Source organism: Postia placenta (assembly GCF_002117355.1).
Source record: "Postia placenta MAD-698-R-SB12 unplaced genomic scaffold POSPLAscaffold_2, whole genome shotgun sequence".
NCBI lineage: Eukaryota > Fungi > Basidiomycota > Agaricomycetes > Polyporales > Adustoporiaceae > Rhodonia > Rhodonia placenta.
Genome location: NW_020169833.1, coordinates 2,136,888 through 2,158,286, shown reverse-complemented (window position 1 = coordinate 2,158,286; position 21,399 = coordinate 2,136,888). Strand labels below are relative to the sequence as shown.

General features: G+C 52.7%; 9 protein-coding genes across 9 annotated transcripts; 3 read left to right on the top strand and 6 right to left on the bottom strand.

The window, feature by feature from the left end:
• Positions 1 to 370: 370 nt before the first annotated feature.
• On the bottom strand, positions 371 to 1,196 carry POSPLADRAFT_1132476 (hypothetical protein; the record flags this gene model as incomplete). The annotated part of the gene is made up of 3 exons (XM_024484220.1): positions 371 to 718; positions 778 to 1,097; positions 1,157 to 1,196. The coding sequence occupies 3 exons, from the start codon at positions 1,194 to 1,196 to the stop codon at positions 371 to 373; spliced, it is 708 nt and encodes a 235-aa protein (XP_024343115.1).
• A 918-nt stretch (positions 1,197 to 2,114) lies between these two features.
• Positions 2,115 to 3,568, top strand: POSPLADRAFT_1131423 (hypothetical protein; the record flags this gene model as incomplete). The annotated part of the gene is made up of 6 exons (XM_024484079.1): positions 2,115 to 2,230; positions 2,292 to 2,521; positions 2,574 to 2,679; positions 2,727 to 2,905; positions 2,957 to 3,305; positions 3,364 to 3,568. Coding segments are annotated over 6 exons (1,185 nt in total), but the record flags the coding sequence as incomplete, so codon positions are not given.
• Positions 3,569 to 3,990: 422 nt separating this feature from the next.
• Positions 3,991 to 5,101, bottom strand: POSPLADRAFT_1072969 (hypothetical protein; the record flags this gene model as incomplete). Its single annotated transcript, XM_024482561.1, has 3 exons — positions 4,818 to 5,101; positions 4,073 to 4,729; positions 3,991 to 4,017 (listed from the first exon to the last, which is right to left on the bottom strand). Exons 1-3 carry the CDS (start codon positions 5,073 to 5,075, stop codon positions 3,991 to 3,993), a joined length of 942 nt encoding a protein of 313 aa, XP_024343113.1. The 5' UTR covers positions 5,076 to 5,101.
• Positions 5,102 to 5,299: 198 nt separating this feature from the next.
• POSPLADRAFT_1177763 (hypothetical protein) lies at positions 5,300 to 6,866 on the bottom strand (the record flags this gene model as incomplete). Its single annotated transcript, XM_024488535.1, has 7 exons — positions 5,300 to 5,716; positions 5,772 to 5,863; positions 5,912 to 6,021; positions 6,074 to 6,166; positions 6,222 to 6,320; positions 6,373 to 6,469; positions 6,533 to 6,866. The coding sequence occupies 7 exons, from the start codon at positions 6,864 to 6,866 to the stop codon at positions 5,453 to 5,455; spliced, it is 1,089 nt and encodes a 362-aa protein (XP_024343112.1). The 3' UTR covers positions 5,300 to 5,452.
• Positions 6,867 to 7,546: 680 nt separating this feature from the next.
• Positions 7,547 to 8,654, bottom strand: POSPLADRAFT_1043770 (hypothetical protein; the record flags this gene model as incomplete). Its single annotated transcript, XM_024478384.1, has 4 exons — positions 7,547 to 7,668; positions 7,730 to 7,988; positions 8,039 to 8,158; positions 8,214 to 8,654. The coding sequence occupies 4 exons, from the start codon at positions 8,652 to 8,654 to the stop codon at positions 7,547 to 7,549; spliced, it is 942 nt and encodes a 313-aa protein (XP_024343111.1).
• A 210-nt stretch (positions 8,655 to 8,864) lies between these two features.
• On the top strand, positions 8,865 to 12,163 carry POSPLADRAFT_1043769 (hypothetical protein; the record flags this gene model as incomplete). Its single annotated transcript, XM_024478383.1, has 15 exons — positions 8,865 to 9,017; positions 9,074 to 9,217; positions 9,264 to 9,330; positions 9,385 to 9,566; positions 9,680 to 9,826; positions 9,904 to 10,050; positions 10,105 to 10,278; positions 10,328 to 10,507; positions 10,564 to 10,733; positions 10,791 to 11,055; positions 11,109 to 11,438; positions 11,489 to 11,620; positions 11,677 to 11,874; positions 11,963 to 11,999; positions 12,054 to 12,163. 15 exons carry the CDS (start codon positions 8,865 to 8,867, stop codon positions 12,161 to 12,163), a joined length of 2,436 nt encoding a protein of 811 aa, XP_024343110.1.
• Positions 12,164 to 13,137: 974 nt separating this feature from the next.
• Positions 13,138 to 14,389, bottom strand: POSPLADRAFT_1177761 (hypothetical protein; the record flags this gene model as incomplete). The annotated part of the gene is made up of 4 exons (XM_024488534.1): positions 13,582 to 14,389; positions 13,344 to 13,528; positions 13,215 to 13,285; positions 13,138 to 13,158 (listed from the first exon to the last, which is right to left on the bottom strand). Exons 1-4 carry the CDS (start codon positions 14,349 to 14,351, stop codon positions 13,138 to 13,140), a joined length of 1,047 nt encoding a protein of 348 aa, XP_024343109.1. The 5' UTR covers positions 14,352 to 14,389.
• Positions 14,390 to 14,679: 290 nt separating this feature from the next.
• Positions 14,680 to 17,884, top strand: POSPLADRAFT_1177757 (hypothetical protein; the record flags this gene model as incomplete). The annotated part of the gene is made up of 18 exons (XM_024488533.1): positions 14,680 to 14,731; positions 14,792 to 14,902; positions 14,956 to 15,012; positions 15,078 to 15,199; positions 15,269 to 15,427; positions 15,480 to 15,568; positions 15,629 to 15,738; positions 15,798 to 15,892; positions 15,948 to 16,003; positions 16,062 to 16,212; positions 16,271 to 16,354; positions 16,408 to 16,605; positions 16,659 to 16,892; positions 16,945 to 17,061; positions 17,110 to 17,154; positions 17,213 to 17,367; positions 17,430 to 17,469; positions 17,540 to 17,884. 18 exons carry the CDS (start codon positions 14,683 to 14,685, stop codon positions 17,744 to 17,746), a joined length of 2,079 nt encoding a protein of 692 aa, XP_024343108.1. The 3' UTR covers positions 17,747 to 17,884.
• On the bottom strand, positions 17,871 to 20,030 carry POSPLADRAFT_1072965 (hypothetical protein). Its single transcript, XM_024482560.1, has 9 exons — positions 19,442 to 20,030; positions 19,268 to 19,389; positions 19,019 to 19,213; positions 18,882 to 18,968; positions 18,702 to 18,829; positions 18,501 to 18,650; positions 18,424 to 18,435; positions 18,324 to 18,367; positions 17,871 to 18,264 (listed from the first exon to the last, which is right to left on the bottom strand). The coding sequence occupies exons 1-9, from the start codon at positions 19,961 to 19,963 to the stop codon at positions 18,097 to 18,099; spliced, it is 1,428 nt and encodes a 475-aa protein (XP_024343107.1). The 5' UTR covers positions 19,964 to 20,030; the 3' UTR covers positions 17,871 to 18,096.
• Between the last annotated feature and the right edge of the window lie 1,369 nt (positions 20,031 to 21,399).

Genomic DNA, 21,399 nt, shown 5'->3' with positions numbered 1-21,399 from the left:
AGCTATTCGGTAACGGAACATTAGTGCATGGCAAACTTGGTACCACACGCCTTTCAAAGTTACCTTGTTGTGTACAAATGGTTAGTACGCCTTATCACCGTGTTATATGCTGAAAATATCTTCGCCGGTAGTGTTCCATAAACCCGAATCGGTGGCACTTAAATCGCAATCTTGGTGAACGAGATAGAAGACATGTCGTTTGTAATTTCCGAAGATATCACACGCGTGGCCTGTCCTGACGATTGAATCAGGAAGGGAGCCTTCCTGATCAAATCGTCAGGTGAGTTCGCGCTTTTGTGGTGTATCGGAGATTCGTCCTGCGTTTAAAGACACGCAAGGTAAGTTCTTGGTGCTAGGATGACTGTATGCGCTAAGAACACACCGACTCCGTCGTATCTATGACGTGGTCGGCACCCATCTCTTTGATATCATCGATCTTGCTCTTGTCGTGAGTGAACGCGTACACCTCCGCGCCCATGGCCTTGGCGAACAAGACAGCATAGTGACCGAGGCCACCGATGCCGATAACGCCAACCTTCTTGCCTGGACCAGCCCCATGCGTCCTCAATGGCGAGTAGACTGTCAGGCCTGCACATAGCATAGATGAGGCGTGCGCGGACTCGATCCCCTTAGGAATTGGGAATACAAAACGCTCATGCGCACGGATTGCAGTTGAGTACCCGCCTTGGGTGACAACGCCATCATCATACTCGCCATTCTGTGGAATATACACGACGATCAGCTCTTGATTTGTAGCATATAGCATGGGTTGCCTACGTAGGTTTCGATGCTCTTCGGGCAGTAATTCTCATAGTCGGTCTTGCAAGCGCGGCATTGAAGGCAGGAGCCAATTTGCGCGCCAACTCCAACACGGTCTCCAGGCTTGAATTCAGTCACTTTGTCACCCACGCGGGTAACGTGGCCGACAATTTCGTGACCAGCAACGAGGGGAAACTTGGACTCGCCCCAGCCTTGAGTCAAAGTGTGCACGTCCGAGCCGCATACACCGCAGTGAGTGATAGCGATCTCAACGTCCTCTGGTTGGAATGTTTTGGGCTGGAATGATATGAGCTTCAGATCGTTCCATTCACACCGTTCTAAGGCATGGCGAATAGGTTAGAGACCCTCAAAGCGATATACTGCCACGAAGACATACCGGTGAGAGCGTAACCTTTGAATTCGATTTCGGGCGACATGGTTCAGCTGGAGGGTGTCGAAATTCGAGAGAGGGTGAAAGCTCGTAGCTGTGGGTTGGATGTCTTATATAAACGCTTTCTGTGACAGCGATGACAAGCAGGAGAGATGACCTATGACGAGGGGATTCCTGACACTCATCCAGCGAGAAGCATCCCGCTCGGTGGCCGGCACACCGTATCAAGTGGAGCAGCTCTGGGAGACAGCTCGGCCGGCATCTGGGTCTGGATATCCAGTGTCCTGGTTTGCGGGAGCAAAGAGCAATAGTGATCACGCGTCGCGCATTCCTAACGAAAGCGCATGCAAAGGGGACACTGATGATATGCGATTTGAGAGCCCTGACAATTTGGCTGTGAGTATGCCAGAGGATACGGTGTTTGGCCGAGGACGTGCAGTCAAGCCACGGTGGTAGAATGATGGGTGACGCGCTGCAAACCTGGAATAGTGGGTTTGACCACAATGGCGGGTGTACACGTGTACGAACAGCGCGCGTATGACCACAGCCCTCCCAGCTCTCCGGAAAAACGGAGATCGAGGTGTGAGCGCGAGATTGAATCGCGCCGATCGAGACGCGAAACATCACGTGCTCTCTATTCAGCACCGCGACTGTGGCACCTTGGAACTTCGGCCCTTTACCTTTCGATACTAAGTGTTTACTTGGATTCACGCTACTCTGCCTTCTCTCTCTTGCGCTTGCGCTGTTTTCTATGCCACCGCGACGAATCGAGAACATTGATGGAGACTCAGACTCAGACGTTTCCATCTTTGATGACTTTGACGATGGAGGCCGTCGCAAGGGCAAGGGAAAAGGAAAGGCCATTGACAGGCGGACAAAAGACAAAGCAAAGGCAAAGTTGAACGAGGTAGGTGAACAAGCCTTGTACTTTACGAGTCAAACAATCACAAAACATCGTAAATAGCAACCATATGCATGGGAGGCTTCGTACACGAGATCATGGGATACAGTTCAAGAGGACGAGGGGGGAAGTATACAGGGCGCAGTAGAAGAGCTCATAGCCCGCGGGCGGCGTAGACGGTGAGATATACCTGTGGCTGCTACATCCACAGCATCCTCACATATGATGACGCTTGTCAAGGCTGCTCGCCCCTGCTTCTGCAATCCGAAGAACGATCATCCGCCACCTTATATTGCTCCTGGATCTGTCATCGGCTATGATGGACCGCGACATGCGACCCACACGCTTTGACCTAATGCTGCAGTATGCGCGAGAGTTCGTTACGGAATGGTTTGACCAGAATCCACTGGGCCAGATCGGCGTCGTAGGCATGCGCGGCGGCATTGGGGAGAGAGTCGGAGAAATGACTGGTATGATGCCTTTAGTGAGAAGTGATGATTATTGATGCATCCACCGTGACAGGTAACCCTCAGGAGGTTCTCAAGGCCATATCTGAACGCCATAAATTGGAGCCAAATGGAGAACCAAGCCTACAAAATGCTATTGAGATGGCGCGAGCTAGCATGAGGTAAGAAAGAGCATGAGTTGCAAGGGACGCCCGTCTCATCTTTCCAGTCATCTTCCTACCCACTCCTCCCGCGAGATCATCATCGTATTCGGGTCACTAACGACATGCGACCCGGGCAACATCCATGACACGCTCAATGACTGCGTCAAAGACCGCATCCGCATTTCCGTTGTCGCGCTTGCCGCCGAGATGAAGATCTGCCGTGAGCTCTGTGATAAAACCGGCGGTGCGTCCTGTGTGCCCCTACCCGCACCTGTCTCACTTTGCCCCAAGACAGGTCAGTTCGGCGTAGCACTAAATGAAGGGCACTTCAAGGATTTGCTCTTCGAGCTCATCCCGCCGCCTGCGCAACGCGCCGTCGCACACACCGCAGGCGGGGCGCCTGCAAATCCGGCCGCTGACCTGATGTTGATGGGCTTCCCGACGCGCCTGCCAGATACTTCACCGCCAAGCCTGTGTGTGTGCCATTCGCAGCTAAAGAGCGAAGGCTTCCTGTGCCCGCGGTGCCTCGCGAAGGTGTGCGACGTGCCGACGGACTGCGACATCTGTGGGCTTATGATCGTGAGCTCGCCACACCTCGCGCGGAGCTACCACCATCTGTTCCCGGTCAAACCGTACCAGGCTGTGTGCGTGGTGGCCCTTCGTCCCTTGGCATACTGACTCTGACACTCTAGGCCTGTGTAGGATGTCACTCGATGATGCTGCAAGCGCAGCTCCGAGCTGCCATGGCTGTGCGACCCTTTTCAAGGAGACTCCATCGGCTACGGCTAGTGAGGGTATGAGCCCCTTAGGTCGTTATCGTTGTCCGGAGTGCCAGCATGACTTCTGTGCAGACTGCGATGTTTTCGTCCACGACGTCGTGCATTGTTGTCCTGGCTGTGGGAAGTGAATAGGACCGACCACGGGCCGCATGAATCGCCTCGAGGTTCGTCTCGTGAGAGAGCACAAGTGTGACTTCATATCTATGAAGCACGGAAGTGTCCACCACGGCGCATCGTGCACAAGACCATCAGTTTCCGAGCCCGATCATATCGCGGAGGTGTTGACGCCGGTCAAGGGAATCCCTCATGCTGCGTGTGTGTACGCCTCGAGGCCGACGATAAATCCGCTGAGATTACGCGTATCCGCTGTATCTGGTATATGGATGGTGTCCCTGGTATGGTGCATAGATACTACGTAGAGCAGAACACAGATTCGTCACACAATATCGCGAGCTGCGTCCGAGAACATGCTACACTGTAACGCTCCGATTAGCGATGTGAAAACATAATTGAAGGAGTGTCGAAAGCGTGATGTCCGATACGATGCAGATCATTCGAGCGGGTTTGTACGAGCCGCCTGCCAGGGATGCAGTCAGTACTTACAACACCGCACGAGAAACCAACGAGCGCACCTGGTGGTCGCCTCCCCGGTCTGGGCCCTCACTGCAGCCGCACAACCACTCCGTCCACCATCGCGTTTGTGCCGGCGGCTCCTCCTCTTGCTGCGGTGGAGCCACGGTGGGTGGCGGTATTGGCTCCGGGGGCCGGTTCGCGTGGGGAGTCTCAGTGCGGGGCGGAGGGGTACGCGGCCTGGGTAGGTCTAATGGCTCGGGTGGAGGCGGATGTTTCGAGGAAGAAGACGACGCCTCGAGCGTCGACCGTTTCGCCGTGGGAGTGGTTGGCGATGCATCGTCGCCATTGCCGTGGGGCTCAAAAGGGTTCATAGAGGAGGAGGCAGTCATGATGGCGGGTCGAAGATTATTGTTGAGGGAGAGGGTGGAGGCGGCAGGAGTGGCGAACGGGTTATCACCAGGTTCGGGGGATGGAGCGGGGGTAATGGCGGGGCTGCCCTCAATGTCATCTAGGGGAACGCCGTCCTCTGCTGTCCGCACTCTGTGGTGTGCACCGACGCCGCCCATGGATGCTTGTTTGGCCCGACCGGATGGCCACAAGAGGCTCGCTCTACGTGTGATATCACTGACGAGTGTGCTCCCACCGCTGGAAGTCATAGTAGACTGACGGGCTGCCTTCCGCCGTTCTCTCTCTGCGGTTTCCCATTTTTGTAGATTCTGTTAATGCAGAGGACGCCGTAGGAGAGCGGGAAGTGGGGTTAGAACAGAAGCTCAATACGGCGGGCTAAAATCAAAAGCCACTCACCTCTTCAATCCTCCGTGATTCAGCTTCCTCCTCTTTTGTTGGGGGATATCCGTCGGCCCCAGAGAACTCCTCTCCCTCCGCCTCGTCGCCCTCCTCTTCACTGTGCAATGTCTCCTGGTCGCTATCCTTCTCCTTGCCCTTTCTCAGGCCACTGCTACTCTCGCCGGACGAGCTCGCTTCGATCCATGCCCCAGTGCGAGAGAGATCTTCCTCATGCGGTGAAGAGGGTAAAGGAGGCAGAGTTGCCGTCGACCCCATAGCCCGGTAATGCGACAGACACAGTGGTTGCGGGGTTGTTGAGGCCAAGCGTGTAGATCAGACACAACTGAACAGGGCCGCGGGATCAATTCCTTGTTATAGAAATATGCTATATCTCCGATCGTATCTCGAACATGCACTTGAGATTTCGAAAGGCCCCCTTTGTATCTGCCGCCGCCTCACGGATGTGTCTCCTCGCAGCGGCCGGCCGCTGAGTGATAGTCACTTCATTATACTTTTCATTCAACGTAGCGGTAATCTATGATAACTACTTACAACGCGACAGTATTACAGGATAGGGAAAAGTTGAACCGACAAGATAATGCTGTGTGATTGGCAAGAGAAGAAAGCCAAACCTGCGCTAGTGAACACAGAGATTATCCAGAGTAGCGCTTCCCACCCCGTTGCATGACGGGAATGTCGCTACTGCCTCCCGACACATCCTCCGAGTCTATTGCGTTGAATCGCAGGGCACTAGACCTTGTCATACCGCCCCCAAGCATGGACGTTTGCGAATCGGCATACGAGGAGTACCTGAACGGCGATTGACCCGGCTGGCTTCTTGACGACCCGATTGCGAACGATGGGAGAGAATCCTGCGCAGTCTTCTGCATATCTATGAAATTTTGTCGCAGTGCGTGCTGTAGAGCAATAGTCAGGACATGGATGCCATACACGAAGACACGTAAGACAGACCTGCTCCTGCCAGTACAACATGCGCCTCTCGCGCTCTGCCTCGCGCTCCTTTTTATGGAACAAGAATAAAGCTATTAGTGTCGCGAGTATCCCTGCCACAATGTCAGCAGTTTCATCTCGGCAGAGGTGAACGCACGCACCGCCGCAGGAGCCCGCACCGACGAGAGCGTATACCCAAGTTGCAACATGAGTCGGGGTGTCTGTCCTTGGGCCACACATACCGGAAGCGAGACAATTGTACGTCGAACACCTTGTGTCATACTATTGGCTTCATATTACTAACCGTGCACTGCTTGACTTACTCTTTGTCCGCATTACAAGTCACACCAATGACCTTGGTTTGCAAGCAATGCAATTTCTGCGAGTCGCAATACAGCCCCACTTGACAATTATCACTGGACCCAGTTCTCAGTTTCCTCCTCACGCAGCCTTTACAACCTACAGACTCACCGTGACACTATATCCGCAAATTCCTTGCCATTGTGCCCAAACGCAGCGAAGGCGGTATTCTGCACAACGCATGTGTCACCTAAGGAAGCATTGGCCCACCTGAGGTTATTGTGGATTTAGTGACCCCAGCTGGCATACTGCTCAGGCATACATGCATGAGTTATTCAGGCACACGGAGCCGTTCACGTTTAGACCAAACCCGGTATGATCAGCGAGTTCTTTGTGATTCGGCGGCCCTTCGCATTGATCTGTAGGCGTTGCGTTCCCCGTCTTTCAGGTGCCGTACAGCGATAACCTAAAGATTATCTCACCATCTCTATTGAATTGACATGGGCTTCCAACAGGCGCCACAGACAGACACATGCTGCCCTCATCAGGACAGAATCTGCCAGACCCACAGAGCGGAGGGAGCGAGCTGCCAGACGCATATCCGAAAGGAAAGACGTCCTTTCTGCAGCCTTTCAGTTCGCAGATGCTGGCAGGAGAACAGTAGGTCACAGCGTCGCACTCCGAGTAGAACTGATAGGTTCCAGAGTCTAGACGTTGGTTGCTGACGGAGCAATTCCCCCCATGCTTGACTGTTCCAGCAGAAGCGGTGCTGAGACCGTACGAGAAAGCGAAGAAGAGACACGTTATCGGAAGCATCTTCGTACCACGTCTGCCGCAGGACCACAAGCCACACAACGCGGAACTCCAGAGATATGGTTCCTCAAAGTGGGGGATACCAACACAAGACTTCTGAGACGCTAGATATCTAGAACTGTGGCGAGGGTGTCGTCCATCCATGAACCAACATTGGGTGTAACAACCACGTGCGGGGGCGGCACAGTGACAAACCCTGTCAATAGGCACCCCGGCCAACGAAAGCAAGGCCCAAGTCAAGGGCTACTACATTCGACAGGAACTGCGCTACGATCGTCCGTCGATCGACACGTTGTGGTGACTTGCCGGAGCGTTCTTTGACCAGGCTGGACTTACACAGACTCAAGGAAGCTGTAGCATTTCGACGCGATGCGCGAAGAATATCTTTAATACGAGTGTATGCACGTATCATATTGTGTCTGACAGGGGCCACTGCAGGGACGTACCTCGCTCGGAAAGTTTGAAGGAAAGTGGGCATAAGGGTGAGCAGATTGCATCATATCATGAGCACAAGAGGACATGCGTAGACGGGCATGTAACAGCATCTTGGCTTGAGCATCCACGAAGCGCTATGATGAAGGCCGTGAAACCATGCGCAGTATTAGCGACGTAGGCATCTGCACTCGATGGCAAGGCAACACTTCTCTTGCAGACCTGGGAGCTACAAGAACTGCCACATGAGATCAGACCTTCCGTGGTATACCACGAGCGCTGCCAACTGATCGAGTGGAGGCCGATGATGTTGATCTTGCAGTCGTTCCTCGTACTCCTCGTGTGCCGATGGTACTCCCACTCGCAGCTGGAGCTTATGATACAGAAGGTCGACCGGGTCACATGCAACCGCGTCATTGTATAGCGAGACTCACCAGCACGAGGCACTCCCCGCATTCCGCGCATGAATGCCCTGGTACCTCTCACTCCTCTGACACCACTGCCTCTTCCCGCCTGCTTAACCGCTTCATTCCGTTCTCGCTCGAGTCGTTCGCGCTCTTCGCGCTCCTCGTGCTCTTTGCGTTCTTGCTCCTTCCGCTCTCGTTCTCGTTGCTCGGATAGTCTGCGCTCCTCCTCTTCGCGACGCGCACGCTCGATTGCCTCTTGACGTTCTTGCTCGATGATCTCCTCGTCCTTGCACTCGAATTAGCGAGACAAAAATGCCGTGCAGTATGGTGGCTCACCGCTTCTGCCCCTTGCCAACGCTCGTCCATGATCAGCCGAGTGACATCTTCCGACTTCGATAGAATCCTGACATATTTGTCCAAGAGTGAATACGTATGATCCAATTGTATCGCCACGCGCTGTGGGGTTATCTCAATCCACTCTCCGTTGTAGGGCATGCAGATCGAAACTAACCTCTGTACTGGACTTGGTCTCCCTCAAGGCTTCTTTGTACACATCAAACGCTGAATTGAGCTTCTTGAGAATAAACAGATCGTGCTGCAGTTTCTCCTCGCGCGTCCTGGATGCCAGTTTCCTCGCTTTCTCTACGTCCTCCTGAGTCATTGTCTCATCAAGCTGTTCTGTTGCATCTGGATCGTAGTCCCCATCGGCAACAGCGCTGTCGTCTGAAAGGTCGTCTTGGTGAAGCGGTTGTGCGAGGAGACTAAATTTCGGCTTGCGCGATGGGCCGGGCTGCGGTCGGTCGGAAAGCGATAGTTCGGAGAGCGAGAGGTCGTTCCCGCCTGGACCAGTACCTGATAGGCCAGAGCTGGAATCGTGAGATAAGGAGGGTTCTGATAGCAGGCGGGAGCCGCTGTGGAAGTCGTTGAGCTCGGAGATGTTAGGCGAGTCCATGCTGCAGTGATCGACGGAATACAAGTTCTGTGGTGAGGGCGAATCCGCCCCCGCGCCGCGGAGTTTGACGCGTGACCACGTGCATTCCTTCTTGAGCAATCGGAGCTTCAACAATTCGACTCCCTTGCTGACCACGCTCTGGTCTGATTCTTTCAAGTTCACCTTCACCATTGCCACATTATAAGCTGTGCAGTCCTTTGGTCTCTTATCATGTCGGAAACGAAGAAGCGACCTCATGCTGCTGACGACGACGAACAATTACGGCCGAAGAAGCGGGCTGCCAGTGATGACCACCGTTCATCCAGTCGGCCAAATGGTGTCGCTGCGCATGGTGATGAACCAACTGACAGCGACAATCTTGAGGTATGGTCGCTCGCATTTGATGGCGTGGACCGGCCAATCTGAGCGCTCGACTTTAGACATTCAGGAAAGATGCCATATTCAGGAGGATGAAGCATTATGCACGAGAATACGAGAGAAGTGAAGCGAGAGTTGCTGAGCTGGAGCGAAGACGAACTACATGCGAAGCTGGTTTGGCAGCACTTGAGGCCTCCTGGACACAGGTACATATACTAGTTTTGCTTCTATCACTATCCTGATGTCCGCAAGTTTCTTGGTACAATTCGTCTCCTGATGAAGCCGGACGACCTCAAGCCTCCTGATGTCGATACTGAAGGTTTGTACTGTCATTTCAAGCAGGCCAATCCTCCCTAACTTCACATACCTATAGATTTGATCGACTTGGTATCGCACGTCTCGGCAGACCCAGACCAACGATATGTGGACGCCCTACGAAAGAAGATGCAGGAAACTTCAGAGCTTGTAGCCGGCTTTGTACGGTTGGCTAGCGAAGTGCATATAGCGGCAGTCGATAAGGAGGCGTACAAGGGATGTCAAAAGGCGCAGACAGAGGTACGTTCTTTGATGTCTATCATGTTGCTTTCGCTCATCACCATAACATGAAGAGCGCAGCCTTGCGGTCTGAATTGTCTTTCACGCGGACCAGGCTGCGGGACGTGCAACAGGAACGCGACGAATTTCATGAAGACCTTGTTGTGGCGGAGAAGAGGTTGGATCGGTTGCAGAGCAAAATCGTAGCGGTTGTGGAACGCAAGGAGACACAAGCAGAGACGGAGGCGGAACCATCCGTCGAGTCGCCGCCCTCCCCAGCAGTGAGTGGTCCGGTCAACTGGTGGGAGTTTGAGCACTTCTGATTTCAATGCTTTCCCTGACATTGAAACGGCAACAGCCACAGCCGCAACAACCGGCTTTGAACGGTCACGCCGACGATACTGGTGAATGGCGCGCGATCGCCGAGGTTCGCGAGAAGCATATCGGGGCATTGACGAAAGAGGTGTCAGACCTCAAACGTCAAGTTCTGGACCTGAGAGCAGACGTCAGTCACCTGCCTTTGCCACATCTAGAGTAGAGTACTGAGTATTGCTTTCAGTTGCAATACCCGTCAGAGGAGGTGATCGCATCAACTGCCTACTGCAAGACCTTGCTTGTCGAGGCTGAGGTTTTGAGGAAGCGGCATCAAGCTGACGAGGGCGAACTGCAAGTCCTTCAAAAGGAATGCGATTCGTTACAGAAGAGTCGACAGGAACTGCAAGATTCTGCTGCAGTAAGTCATGTTGTTCATGCGTGCTCGTGTCGATCCGACACCGTTATAGGCAGCCTCACATCAAGGTTTGCAAGAGCTCAGGTCAATGCTATCAAAGAGGAACGACGAGAACGCACGACTACGTGAACAGCGAGATCAACAACAAGCTGAGCTCAGCGAGCGCAAGCACAGGGACCAGGTCAAGTTGAACTCGCTTCACGAGTACAAGCACCTTGCAGAATCACGCGCAGTATGTGCATAGCCTAGCTTCCGAGTTTTACATCAACATTTCATGGCATAGCGTAGGAGCGTATCAAAAGCCTCCTGTCAGAGAATACAAGGCTGAAAACGCGTCTTGCCGCAAACTCTGGCGACGAAGACGTGTTCTCATTCTTCCTGCAGCTGGATTCTCAGATTCTGTCGGTGGACGACGAACACATACCCTCATATTTCGCCGAACTGAAGCAGAGGGCTGCGTGAGTTGTCTATTCCATCACTTTACACCAAGCTAATACACAAATCATCATCTCCAGCGTCGCTGAAAGTCGAGTGGCTGCCCTGGAAGCTTCCCTGGCCCAGTTGGATCAGAAGCATCCCGATGTCGGTCGACATCTGAAGCTTGAGGCAGAAGTGCGAGAGCAGCTTGCGCAAACTCAGCAACAACTGCAAAGGTACCAAAGAGTGTACGGCGTGACATCATCAGGCCTCCCTCCTGACGCGCAAGATCTGGCTGAGCGTTTACGGACGAAGGAAGATGAGTTGAGGAGATTACAGCTATCAGAACAACAGCGCGAGAAGGTTAGTGTCAATCTGGCTAAGTCATAGTTTTTTGTTAATTCGTAGACATATAGGCCGAGTCGGCGCTATATAACGAGTTGGCACAGCTTTCTGCTGCTTGGGAAGGCCTAGATCGACAGGTCAAGAGTAAACTTCTCGACCTTAGTGGTATGGAGGAGCGATTGACAAAGAGCAACCTCGAAGTTTGTACCTCTTCTCATGCAGTCGAGTTTGCTGTGCTCATCAAGTTGCAGAAAGTGAAGTCCGACAACAAATTCTACTCGGCTATGCGGGACAAGGAGTCGGTGGAGACGGAACGCAAAAACTTGTCGCGTACCATGGAAAAACAAGCGAAGGTCATTGAACGCTCTGTTGAGATCGAGAAGGCTCTGAAAAAACAACTTGTGAGCATCCAGCGAGTGTCATCATGGCTGTGACCTGATCCCGTGTGCAGCACGCCATGACTTCGGAACGGGACAATTGGCAGAAGAGAGCCTTGCTGGAGTACAGGGAGAGTCATGCAGGAACCCGCACCATCGATGACTTGCAAAAGCAAGTGAGCACTATGCAGCAACGCTTGGAAGCTGTGAGTGATTGCCAGCCATTGTTAGTCTGCCGCACGAGTTCTGAACCAAACGATAGCTGAAGGACAATGCATGGGCCAAGGACAAGACTGTGGAGGACAGGGCTGCCGCACTACGCAAAATGGAGGAGGACGTAGCACGTTCCAAGGCAGAAACAGAGCGTTTGCAGGCGAAGTTAAAAGCGCAAGTATCATATCAGAGCGCTAGTTCGGGCACGAGAGAAGCGCAACTGCAGAGTGAGATCGATAAATGCATGGTCAGTCATTTTCTCGATTCATTCCTTACAACAACACGCGTTAACGGTCTCATGACAGAGCATTCTGAAGTGCTCTACGTGCAAGCAGAACATGCGGAATACTGTGATCACGAAGTGTATGCACTGTGCGTCCAATTTATCGAGTTTCCTTCGAGTTACTTCTAACCGGTACATCACAGCGTTCTGCAAGTCATGTGTGGAGTCGCGGATAGCCACGCGTCAACGCAAGTGTCCTGCTTGCAACTTAGCATTCTCTCAAGGAGAGGTCCAGCAACTTTATTTCCAATGATTGACTCTTGTAGATGTCCTTTTGCATATGTTATTAACTTCGTGTTTCGCTTTGGCCGATCCAGTGTACATGGATTTTGCATACATTCACTTCTCCTTCCTTCGCTGCTGAGTACTCTTCCTCCTCTGGGTTCCTTACGCTATGAGCACACTACTGTTAAGTGTACATTCAGTGATTTTGCTGGTTGTGATCTATGTGGCATTAATGTGTGGCAAGTCCTTTGGTCTTGTGGCGAGCTGGACTTGTTGATTGACCAATCACTACGCGTGAGAGACATGTTAGGCGCTCCCATCGGTCCGTATAAATTTCCGCTGAAATTCTTTCTCTTCACCATCTCCTGTTCGTCGCGTTCATTGTGTTCCTTACCTTGCTTCCCTGTAGTCTAGTCCGTTGGGGTCGTTCTACACAAGTTCCCGACCATTCATTTAGGTGAGTATCAAGCTCTTACCCATGGATTTTCGTTCTCTTCGTTCTCGCGTACCATGATGAACATCTATCACATTATCAAGCTCAACAGTCTAATGGCTTCTATAGCCAGTTGATGACCCAACTACTTCTGCAATGCTGACTTTCATATTCCACTTCACTTCCGTTTGTTAGTCCTATGTTACTGACATGTCGATTTCTGCCCAGTTCCGCCAAACTATGCAAGTCACCCGTATGGATATCAACTTACCAATGTTGCGATATTTAGTCTTTATCTTTTGTATTTTTTATGGCGTGCAGAGTATAATATCAATGTCCAACGTTCTCTTCTGTCCTACGAATATGCATCGGAGGTGTCGCTATCTCATGTGTGATCAGGGTAACACGCGTCGTAAGAGACCCGACGCGTCGTAAGGGATTCAACATGTTGTAGGAGATCCAGCGTCGGGCACTATAAATCACTGTTACTGCTGGGAACAGTCTTAACCTCAAGGTCAATGCAGAATACAGGCACTGTAGACAACATGTACACGATGGCTCCGAAGGGATCAACGCTTGACCCAAGTGTACTGTCGCGGGTGATGAATGGGTATTTCGAAAAGACGATGCGAAATACCGGACGTACCGCTTTCCGAGCCTTGGGTCTTCCAGTCTTTTTTCTCTCGACCATGCGCGGGTCGCGCCGCATGAGCTTCGCTGTGAACGGAGTTTATGGAGTAAGAAGAGACCCCACTGCGAGATTCGGTGCATTCACCTCTGCGGAGGAGAGGTTCTACCTCTGGTGCGTGTGCCGAGAGAGCCTTCGCTATGCCCAGGCTGACAGCGCCGCTCTGGCCCGAGGTACCCCCTCCGCGCACCAATGCGAAGACATTGTAAGCACCAACCAACCCAGCGATTTTGAACGGCCGTACGACACGCTCGCGGTCGGCGGGGATGGGGCTATGTGAATTGAAGGTTATTGCCGCACAGCTTGAGGAGTGAAGCATGCTTACAAGTATTGAGAGAGCGGTGTATTATTAATGAGGATATTCGTAGTTGTAACTGTTATGGGCTTGAGCGGGCTGTCACTCATTGCCGATGTAATGGTTGGCGTCAACTGTGGCAAAACATCCTCTGCTGCTGCCTTCTGCGACGTCGTGCTAGAAGTCGACACGTCCGTGGACGTCTCGGGCTTCTGCACAGGGATAACCCATACACGAGCCGCACTCTCCTTTCTCCGACCTACGGTGTAGCTGCGGCCATGTTCGTCGAACTCTACAGGCTTTCTCTTCCCGCGAGCGAGCACGGCCTCCTTGTTCTCTCGCTCGAAGACTTCGAGCACGCCGGCAACTCGATCGGCCAGCATTCCCACCCCGGCAACGTCCGCTATGCGTCGATAGCTGTCCAGTTGATTCAGAAGACCCAGTAAGCGGCGGTAGCGAGACGTGGTCAGAGGAGCGTTCAGCATCTCGGTCAGCCCGTCCTTCGTGATCCATACATGATGACCAGGCGGGATCGAGTGGCGAGCAAATGAAGGGAGAGGCAGGAGCTGAAGTTTCTGGAGCGCAGAGCGAGTGTGCTGAATAGCAGTCTCAAGACCATTGATCTGGTCGTAGTACGCAGCACGGCCGGTGTAGAAATTGGGTGACTCCGGGATAGGCTTCAGCTGTACACGGCGCCGTGGAAGGACATTTTCGAGGGAGGCGGGAGGGACATACGTAGTCGCGGTCGAGTAGGTACGAGTACGAAGAGCAGTCCTGGCGACGCTCCTGGCGACGTTCATGGCGACGAGGACAGGAGGGGCGGAATAGCGGTGGTGTCACCGCAAGGCCAGCGAGCTCTTCCAGAGGGTCGGCGACAAACTCGGTCAATTGGCGGTCGAGCACAATGGGAAACACCTTCCTATTATGGTCGGCACTGTATTGCACGCCGTCATACACGCAGCTATTCGCACTTTACAGTAACGCTCGCATTCTCGCTGGTCGACCTGTCTCCTTCCTAAGGATCCTCGAGCTTCTATTTGTAGGAGTTCCAAGAGCTTTACATACTATCTGCGTCTGCAGCACTCTTGTCGCGCTCTCTGAGCCAATAGCAAGCCGTATACCACTGCTAGCATGGCTGGAGCTGAACAGAACTTCTCTGGTGCGCTAGCGACATGGAGGGGTGAGTATTGCAGAGACACTACTGTTACACCTAGAGCTCAGCAGGTTTATTGTTATTAAGACATTAACTTGTCCGAACTTCAAAAGACGCTGGATGACCAAGGCATCGAGCTAGTTGAGAACCAGAAGGAGAGCGTGGTTGGCCGCAAGGCTCTCGCAGACCGTACGAAGGGTAAGATTATCAGCGCGAGCCTTCTCAGCGGGACTTAACCACCCTGTTTGAAGAGTTCAAGAAGACACCGGATGAGGAGAAACTCACGGTATTCAAGGGTCTGTTGAAAGGTGCGCATAATCATTACCTCGTTCCCTACTAGACATATCCATGCAGGCTTGCTTCTTGAATCCAGCCTATCAGACCGAGATTGATAGTCTCACGAAACGATCTAAATCCGCCGAGAACGCGTTCTTGAATGTCTACAAAGTCCTTGCAGAGGCCCCGGATCCATACCCCCTTCTCGAAGTGGCCGTTGTATGTTTATCAAATTGCTGTGCAGATATATATGAGCCCACGCTAAACATCGTGATCGTTCTCAACTAGGACCAAACCGTGAAGGTGGCCGAGGCTCGCGAGCTTGAGGTGGAGCTCCAGAAAACGCGGGATGAGAATGCTGAGTTGCGCAGGCGCGTTAACGAAGCCGCGTCACTGGAAACGGCCAAGAGGAAGGCTGATGCGCGGATTGAACAGCTCGAACAGAAGGTTGGCTCTACTGATGGCACTAGATGTACATACTCACGCACCCCACCGGTAGATGGAGGAGATGATTCAGGAGAAGGTCACCCAAAAAGAGAACGAGTTGAATGCCACGTACGACGAGAAAATGCGGAACTACGAGGAACGGTGGGTCATGTCGGTTGTGCACACCCGAGCAAGTCTCAGGCTGCCTTAATGGGGTCATAGGGAGCAGGACCTCCAACGACAGCTGGTTTTGACGAAGAGCCAACTTCGGGATCTCCGTATGTCTAACGAATCCAACCAAGCCAAGCTGTTTGATCACTCGCAACGACAAGGTAGGGAGCGTCGCCACGATATTGCAATTTACTTACACGTTTGCTGATCCTTTACGTAGACCAAGAGGTCGTCTCTAAACTTGCTGAGCTTGACATGATGGTTGCCGACCTCGAGCAAGCCAACAGCCGTGTTGCTACTGTTGAACGCCGGAACGTGCGTACACCCCCCCGGGCAGCGCCACCGCTAACCTGACGTCACGGATATGCAGGAGCTTCTACGAGCTGAGATTGAGGCGATCAAGAGCGGCAATGACCATGCTGATCGGTGAGTTTGTGTGGTTCTCACGTTTGTGTCTACCTGCCGACCGCCCTGTGTCGTACAGAGTCAAGGGCCTTGAGTCAAAGATCACGGACCTTGAATCAGAGACAGACCGATTATCGCGTGCATTGGAAGTGCAGAAGTCAGCCACATTGGACGCCCAGGCCGCGGCTACTCGCAAGGTCGAAGAGTCTGCACGAGAATTACAGAAGAAGGTTGGTCTTTAAATTGTATGGATCCGGCGTGAATAGCACAGCTCATGCGCATTCCCAGTCTGGCGAGATTGATCAGCTCAGACAGAAACTCAAGCAGTACAACGACTATGACGAGATCAAGCGAGAGCTCGAGATCATGAAAGTATGGAACCCTCTTATAATTAGCATCATGGTATACCGATGCTCGCTTCGTAGTATGTCGAGTTCGCCGGATTGGAGGAGGAAGATGACACTGAGGGTGCCAGCTTGAACGGCAACGGTGATGCTTTGGGCCTACAGCTCCATCTTCCAAATCCAAATGCAGACAAGGCTAATGCACAACGCGGGAAGTCTCTTGAAGTCCTCCTGGCCACGAAGAACAAGCGCATTCTGGAGGAATTGGCGAAGTTCAGGGTATGTTTCCATCTAACGGATGGGACCATATCCGCTGAGCAAAGTGTGATTAGATCTTGCATGGAGAGCTGGAAGCATCCCTCCAGGCAACACGAGCAGAGCTTGAGGCGACTCATTCAGAGCTTCAGAAGCAGAAGGCGCTCAATGATAAACTCGAGAACGATCTCCTCCAGATGGACCATCGCAAGTCCAATGGAGAACCGAACGGTATCCCAAGTACCTCCGAGTCCACGACTGCCGGCTCCGCCGATCCTCTATCTGGTCTCGAGTTGGGGAAGAAAGGCAGCGTGCGTAACATTCCGACCCTCACAGATCCCGACTGACGTATAGATTATATAGGAGACATCTGCGAGAACGACGCCAATACCTTTCGGATCCTCTGCTGATACCTCAATATTGCCCATTGTCACCAGCCAACGCGATCGATTCCGGCAACGAAATGCTGAATTGGAGGAGGTAAGACTTCCTGCGCATTGGGGTCGATGCATATACTGATGAAAGTAGGAGCTGCGCAAGCAATTTAATATCATATCCGAACTTCGTTCTGAGGTAGTGCCCGTTCTTCCGCGGTGCTATGAGCAATCTGACATGGAAGGCAAATTTGTAGATCAAGAGTCTGCAGGCAGACAATCTTAAGCTATACGAGAAAGTTCGGTATATGCAGAGCTATCGCGAAGATGCCGCTGTCAGACCGTCGACTTTGGACCCACTGCCGTCCAGTGCGACACGCCCAGACGACATGAGCAGATATCGTGCTCGATAGTCAGTGATATTTATCGACATCGTTGGTCCTTCTGATGACTAATGGACTGTCCTGCTACCAGCGAGGAAGCCATGAACCCTTTCCAAGCCTTCCGTGGAAGAGTAAGTAACACATCCGTGTACAATGATTTACGAGGAGCTCCACATAACTTACGCATGCTACAACGAGCAGGAAGCAACGCGAGCTTATGAGTCCCTCAATCCATTGGAAAGAGGTGTGCTGGTCTTGACTCGGGCCATCCTTGGCAACCGACGAACACGGACTGTCTTCATTTGCTATGCTATTGCCCTTCATGTGCTTGTAATGATCACTACCTATGAGTGCACCATGTCGTCTGGGTCACAAGCACAACGACAGCCCAGTCCATACAGTTCATGATGTGCTTCCCTGACCCATATACATCTGCCTTTATTTCGGATTCCGGACTTGTATGGCATGCTATTAGCTTGTGGGACTCCTAAATAGTGTACCGATATATGCGGTAGTCTTGGAATAGCAGCATCCGACTTCACATGTTATAGTCGTATACACTGCGTCATAGCGACTGAAAAGTACAGTAAGTCCCAAAATATCCGCAATAGAACCATCATGTATGCGTGGCCAATCCCACACGATCCGTCAAGGAATGCAACAGCAATCACTATATACCACCGTGGGACGCCGCCCAGTGGGATCGTCGTTCGCGTAGCACCGCGAGGAGTCGAGGCTTGAAGGAGGGAGGTGTTGTATTACACAGAGGAAGAGGGAAGCTTGAAGGCCATGGATTCTTGTCGATGAACGGAGGGGGTGGTTGCCATTGGCTTCCCTCCATGCATCTTCCGCATGATGTTTTCCCATCGAGGCCTGTTCTTCTCGGGGTCGCGTCTGAAGAGGAAGATGGCGGACAATAGAACCGACTGCAACGGAGACTGCGTGAGCGATGACCCACGCGTTCGGATGCATATGGGGAGCTCACGGAGAACGTCAGGAGTGCCAAGCAAGGGAGGATGCCGACAAAGTCTATGATCCGGCGTGAGCACAGCTTGTACGGAAGGCAGAACGTCTCTGGAACGTACCTATGTCTGCGCCTGGGAATGATGGAATCAAATCATCGTCAGCAGGCTGTGCGCGATCAGGCGCGGCAGGAACGCACCAAATCCAGATGGTGCTCCGGGCATTGTGCCGCGCAAGGACGTGAAAGCGAACAGAGTGGCGACCGGCACGACGAGGATGTCTGGCTTGATACCCTTTCCAAAGAAAATGACGACGATGCACGTCATGATAAATGCAAGGGTGACCATCCCTATGGGACGTTCAGTGGCGGAGTGACCCTCGGCAAAGAGTGCACACGTACAGATGGCTACAACGATGAGCACCGCATACATGCGTATCACTTGCCCTCGCGTCACTTCCAGATTCTTGATGAGCACGCCGTTGGATGCTAGACCAGAAATCGAGGTCTCAAGCGCAGCGTTGAAACCACTGCAACACGGTCAACCTAAGTTGACCCGGACGGAGAGCACAGCAGACTTACACGGCGATACCCTCGGTAAGGTCAATGCCTATGGCCACAGTGCTGTTATCCAGTGCCTCTGCGAAAAATACTAGCGTCGCCGAATATCTTCGGCGTGTCAGCACGGTGCTCATGTAAGGTGATATATATAGACGTACTTGTCGAATGGATATGACTGCGCGGAACGTCCGCCGTAGAAATTGGTAATGGCTACCTGGGTCCTGAACTCGGGGGAGCTGGTCCGAAAGTCGGAGTTGTTCCAGGTAATGTAGTCGGTGCCATTGAGGAAAAAAATAGGCGGGGGCTTCGCGTTGTTCGCGACAGAACTTAGGCTCTGAGCACGCAATAAGTTCCTGTAGCACGGGTTCAGAAGTTTTATGGCGCACGAGCTATCAGACAGTACGTACTGGTCGAAGTAGATGTTGACGTCCGGGCAGTTTTGCGGATTACAATTATATCCAATGAACCAGTCCAAAGTCATCGACTGGGAGTCTGAGTCGATAGAAATCAGGTTTGCTTGTAATATGACCTGCAACACGTCTCAGCACCCACATGGCTGCAAATTCATCAGGTATACTCACTGAGGTGCTCGCTTCAGCTATGTTCTCATCGAGGACTTGCGCGGCGTCAAAGCTACCGAGCCTCAGTGCGAAACCGACCGCGAAGCTAGTCGCCACGATGGACAGGATAAATAAGGTTGAACAAATGATCCAGTGGCTCTCGATGAACCCAAGAGTCTTCTGGCCGGCGTCGCCCAGCCAACTGCGTGCCTTCGACAGCTCCAGGTGCATGAACACGGATCTCCGGGCAGTAGCTTCCACCTGCGGCGGACCCTCGTAATCTGAGTGCTGTGCTTTGAGTAGAGATTCTCCCGGAGTAGGCAACGGGGTATCGCTTGGTAGGTAAGCAGCTAGGGAGGGCAGCTCGGCTGGTAGCGTCCTGGATCGGTTCGCGGAAACCGCCTGGAGAATCTCCTTCTCCCGGAATACATCCGGGGAGGTGGCTGCTCTGTGAGGCGGGTTGTCTGTCTTGCGAGCAGCTTGGTAGTCCAGTGTCGTCATCTGCTCCAGATTGTTCTCCGCCGGTGCCGGATTGCTGGACATCTTCGGCCGCTAGTATCGCAAAGAGGATCCTGGGGCTAGTAAGGAGAAGAACCGTCGCAGACGGCAGACGAAAACGAACGAATGTGTAGAAATGCTATCCCTTCCACTCTTTATGTATGGCGCTCATGGCATACAAAAGAGGATAGTTCTGGGTCAACAACAACGCACAGCTTTGTGCCTACGTTTGAGCACGTTTGAGGTGCGATGACAGCGGCTCCGTAGTATCGACCACACATCTGATCCCGCGTAGTACTGTTGTAGGTAGGCACGCTATCTTTGGGTTCCACAAGCGCAACATTGAGGACCAACTGATAACCAATCGTGGGCGTTTCCTTGATGGCATATAGTGCCTCTGCTGCCGTGCCACACCTACGTCAAGAAACGGGCTACGTGAAGTCCTCTGGCTACAGCGGCCTAGCCCTCCTTGGCACGGTGATCTGACATCAAGGTCCGAAGGGACATTCAGAGAATCTGGACGCGCTCGTTCGGCTTGGAGGCTTGCTTGGACACGGGACAATGCATGATGGCCAGCCGCAGAAGGGTCTCCTCGGATTGACGTGGGCGCTGATGGTTGTACGTTGAAGAGCGGTAAGACGTAAGCGCATTCAATTGACAGGGGCAGGCGATATCAATACGAGCAGCGCACATTGCGGCGGCGGGCGGGAGGCTGCAGTTACAGCAAGTTGTATGATCGCCGAGGCAAACAGACGATCATGCAAATACCGATTAGCGCCAACACGGCACGATCTCGCTTGGCAATAGTCATGCTGGATCCATCATGACATAATACCGCAACATCTTAGTATATCGCAGTGTTAACAGCGAAATTGGCCGACCTTGAGCTCGCGGAATACTGCACGGTGGATCATGACATTGTAAGTATCATATATCCCCGCTGATGTCTGGTGCTCAAAACATATTAAATCGAAGGGAACCACATGGTTCACAGCTACCGAAGTGGAGGCTGGTAAATGGCGTTACATCGGGAATCGCGATCCTTTTAAACCTCCTGACTCACAGGTACTTCTGGATCGTCCTCACAAGCAGTCGCGAAGGGAGGAACGAATGGTCTGATACAATACTCGTCACGACTTGAATCCATCTGGTGGTTGCTTATCACGTATACTGTGGCATACTGGGTAGTCGGCAGACCCCCTCCCCAAGTCGGCAGGCGTGACCTACCGCCAATCAGAGAGCAGGATTCCCCGGAATCTCTCGGGATGTTCGCAATCCGATCAATGAATTTGGCTCCTGGGCCAATCAGGCAAGAGGTGCTGACTTGGGGGGTCTGCCGACTACCCAGTATGCTACAGTACAGGAGGATCGTACAATCGGCTATCTGGGATCGTTGACGGCGGAGGACCATGGACGATCCCGCAACTCGAACACACTACGACGAAACCTATCATTAGTAACATTGGACAACGACAACTGCG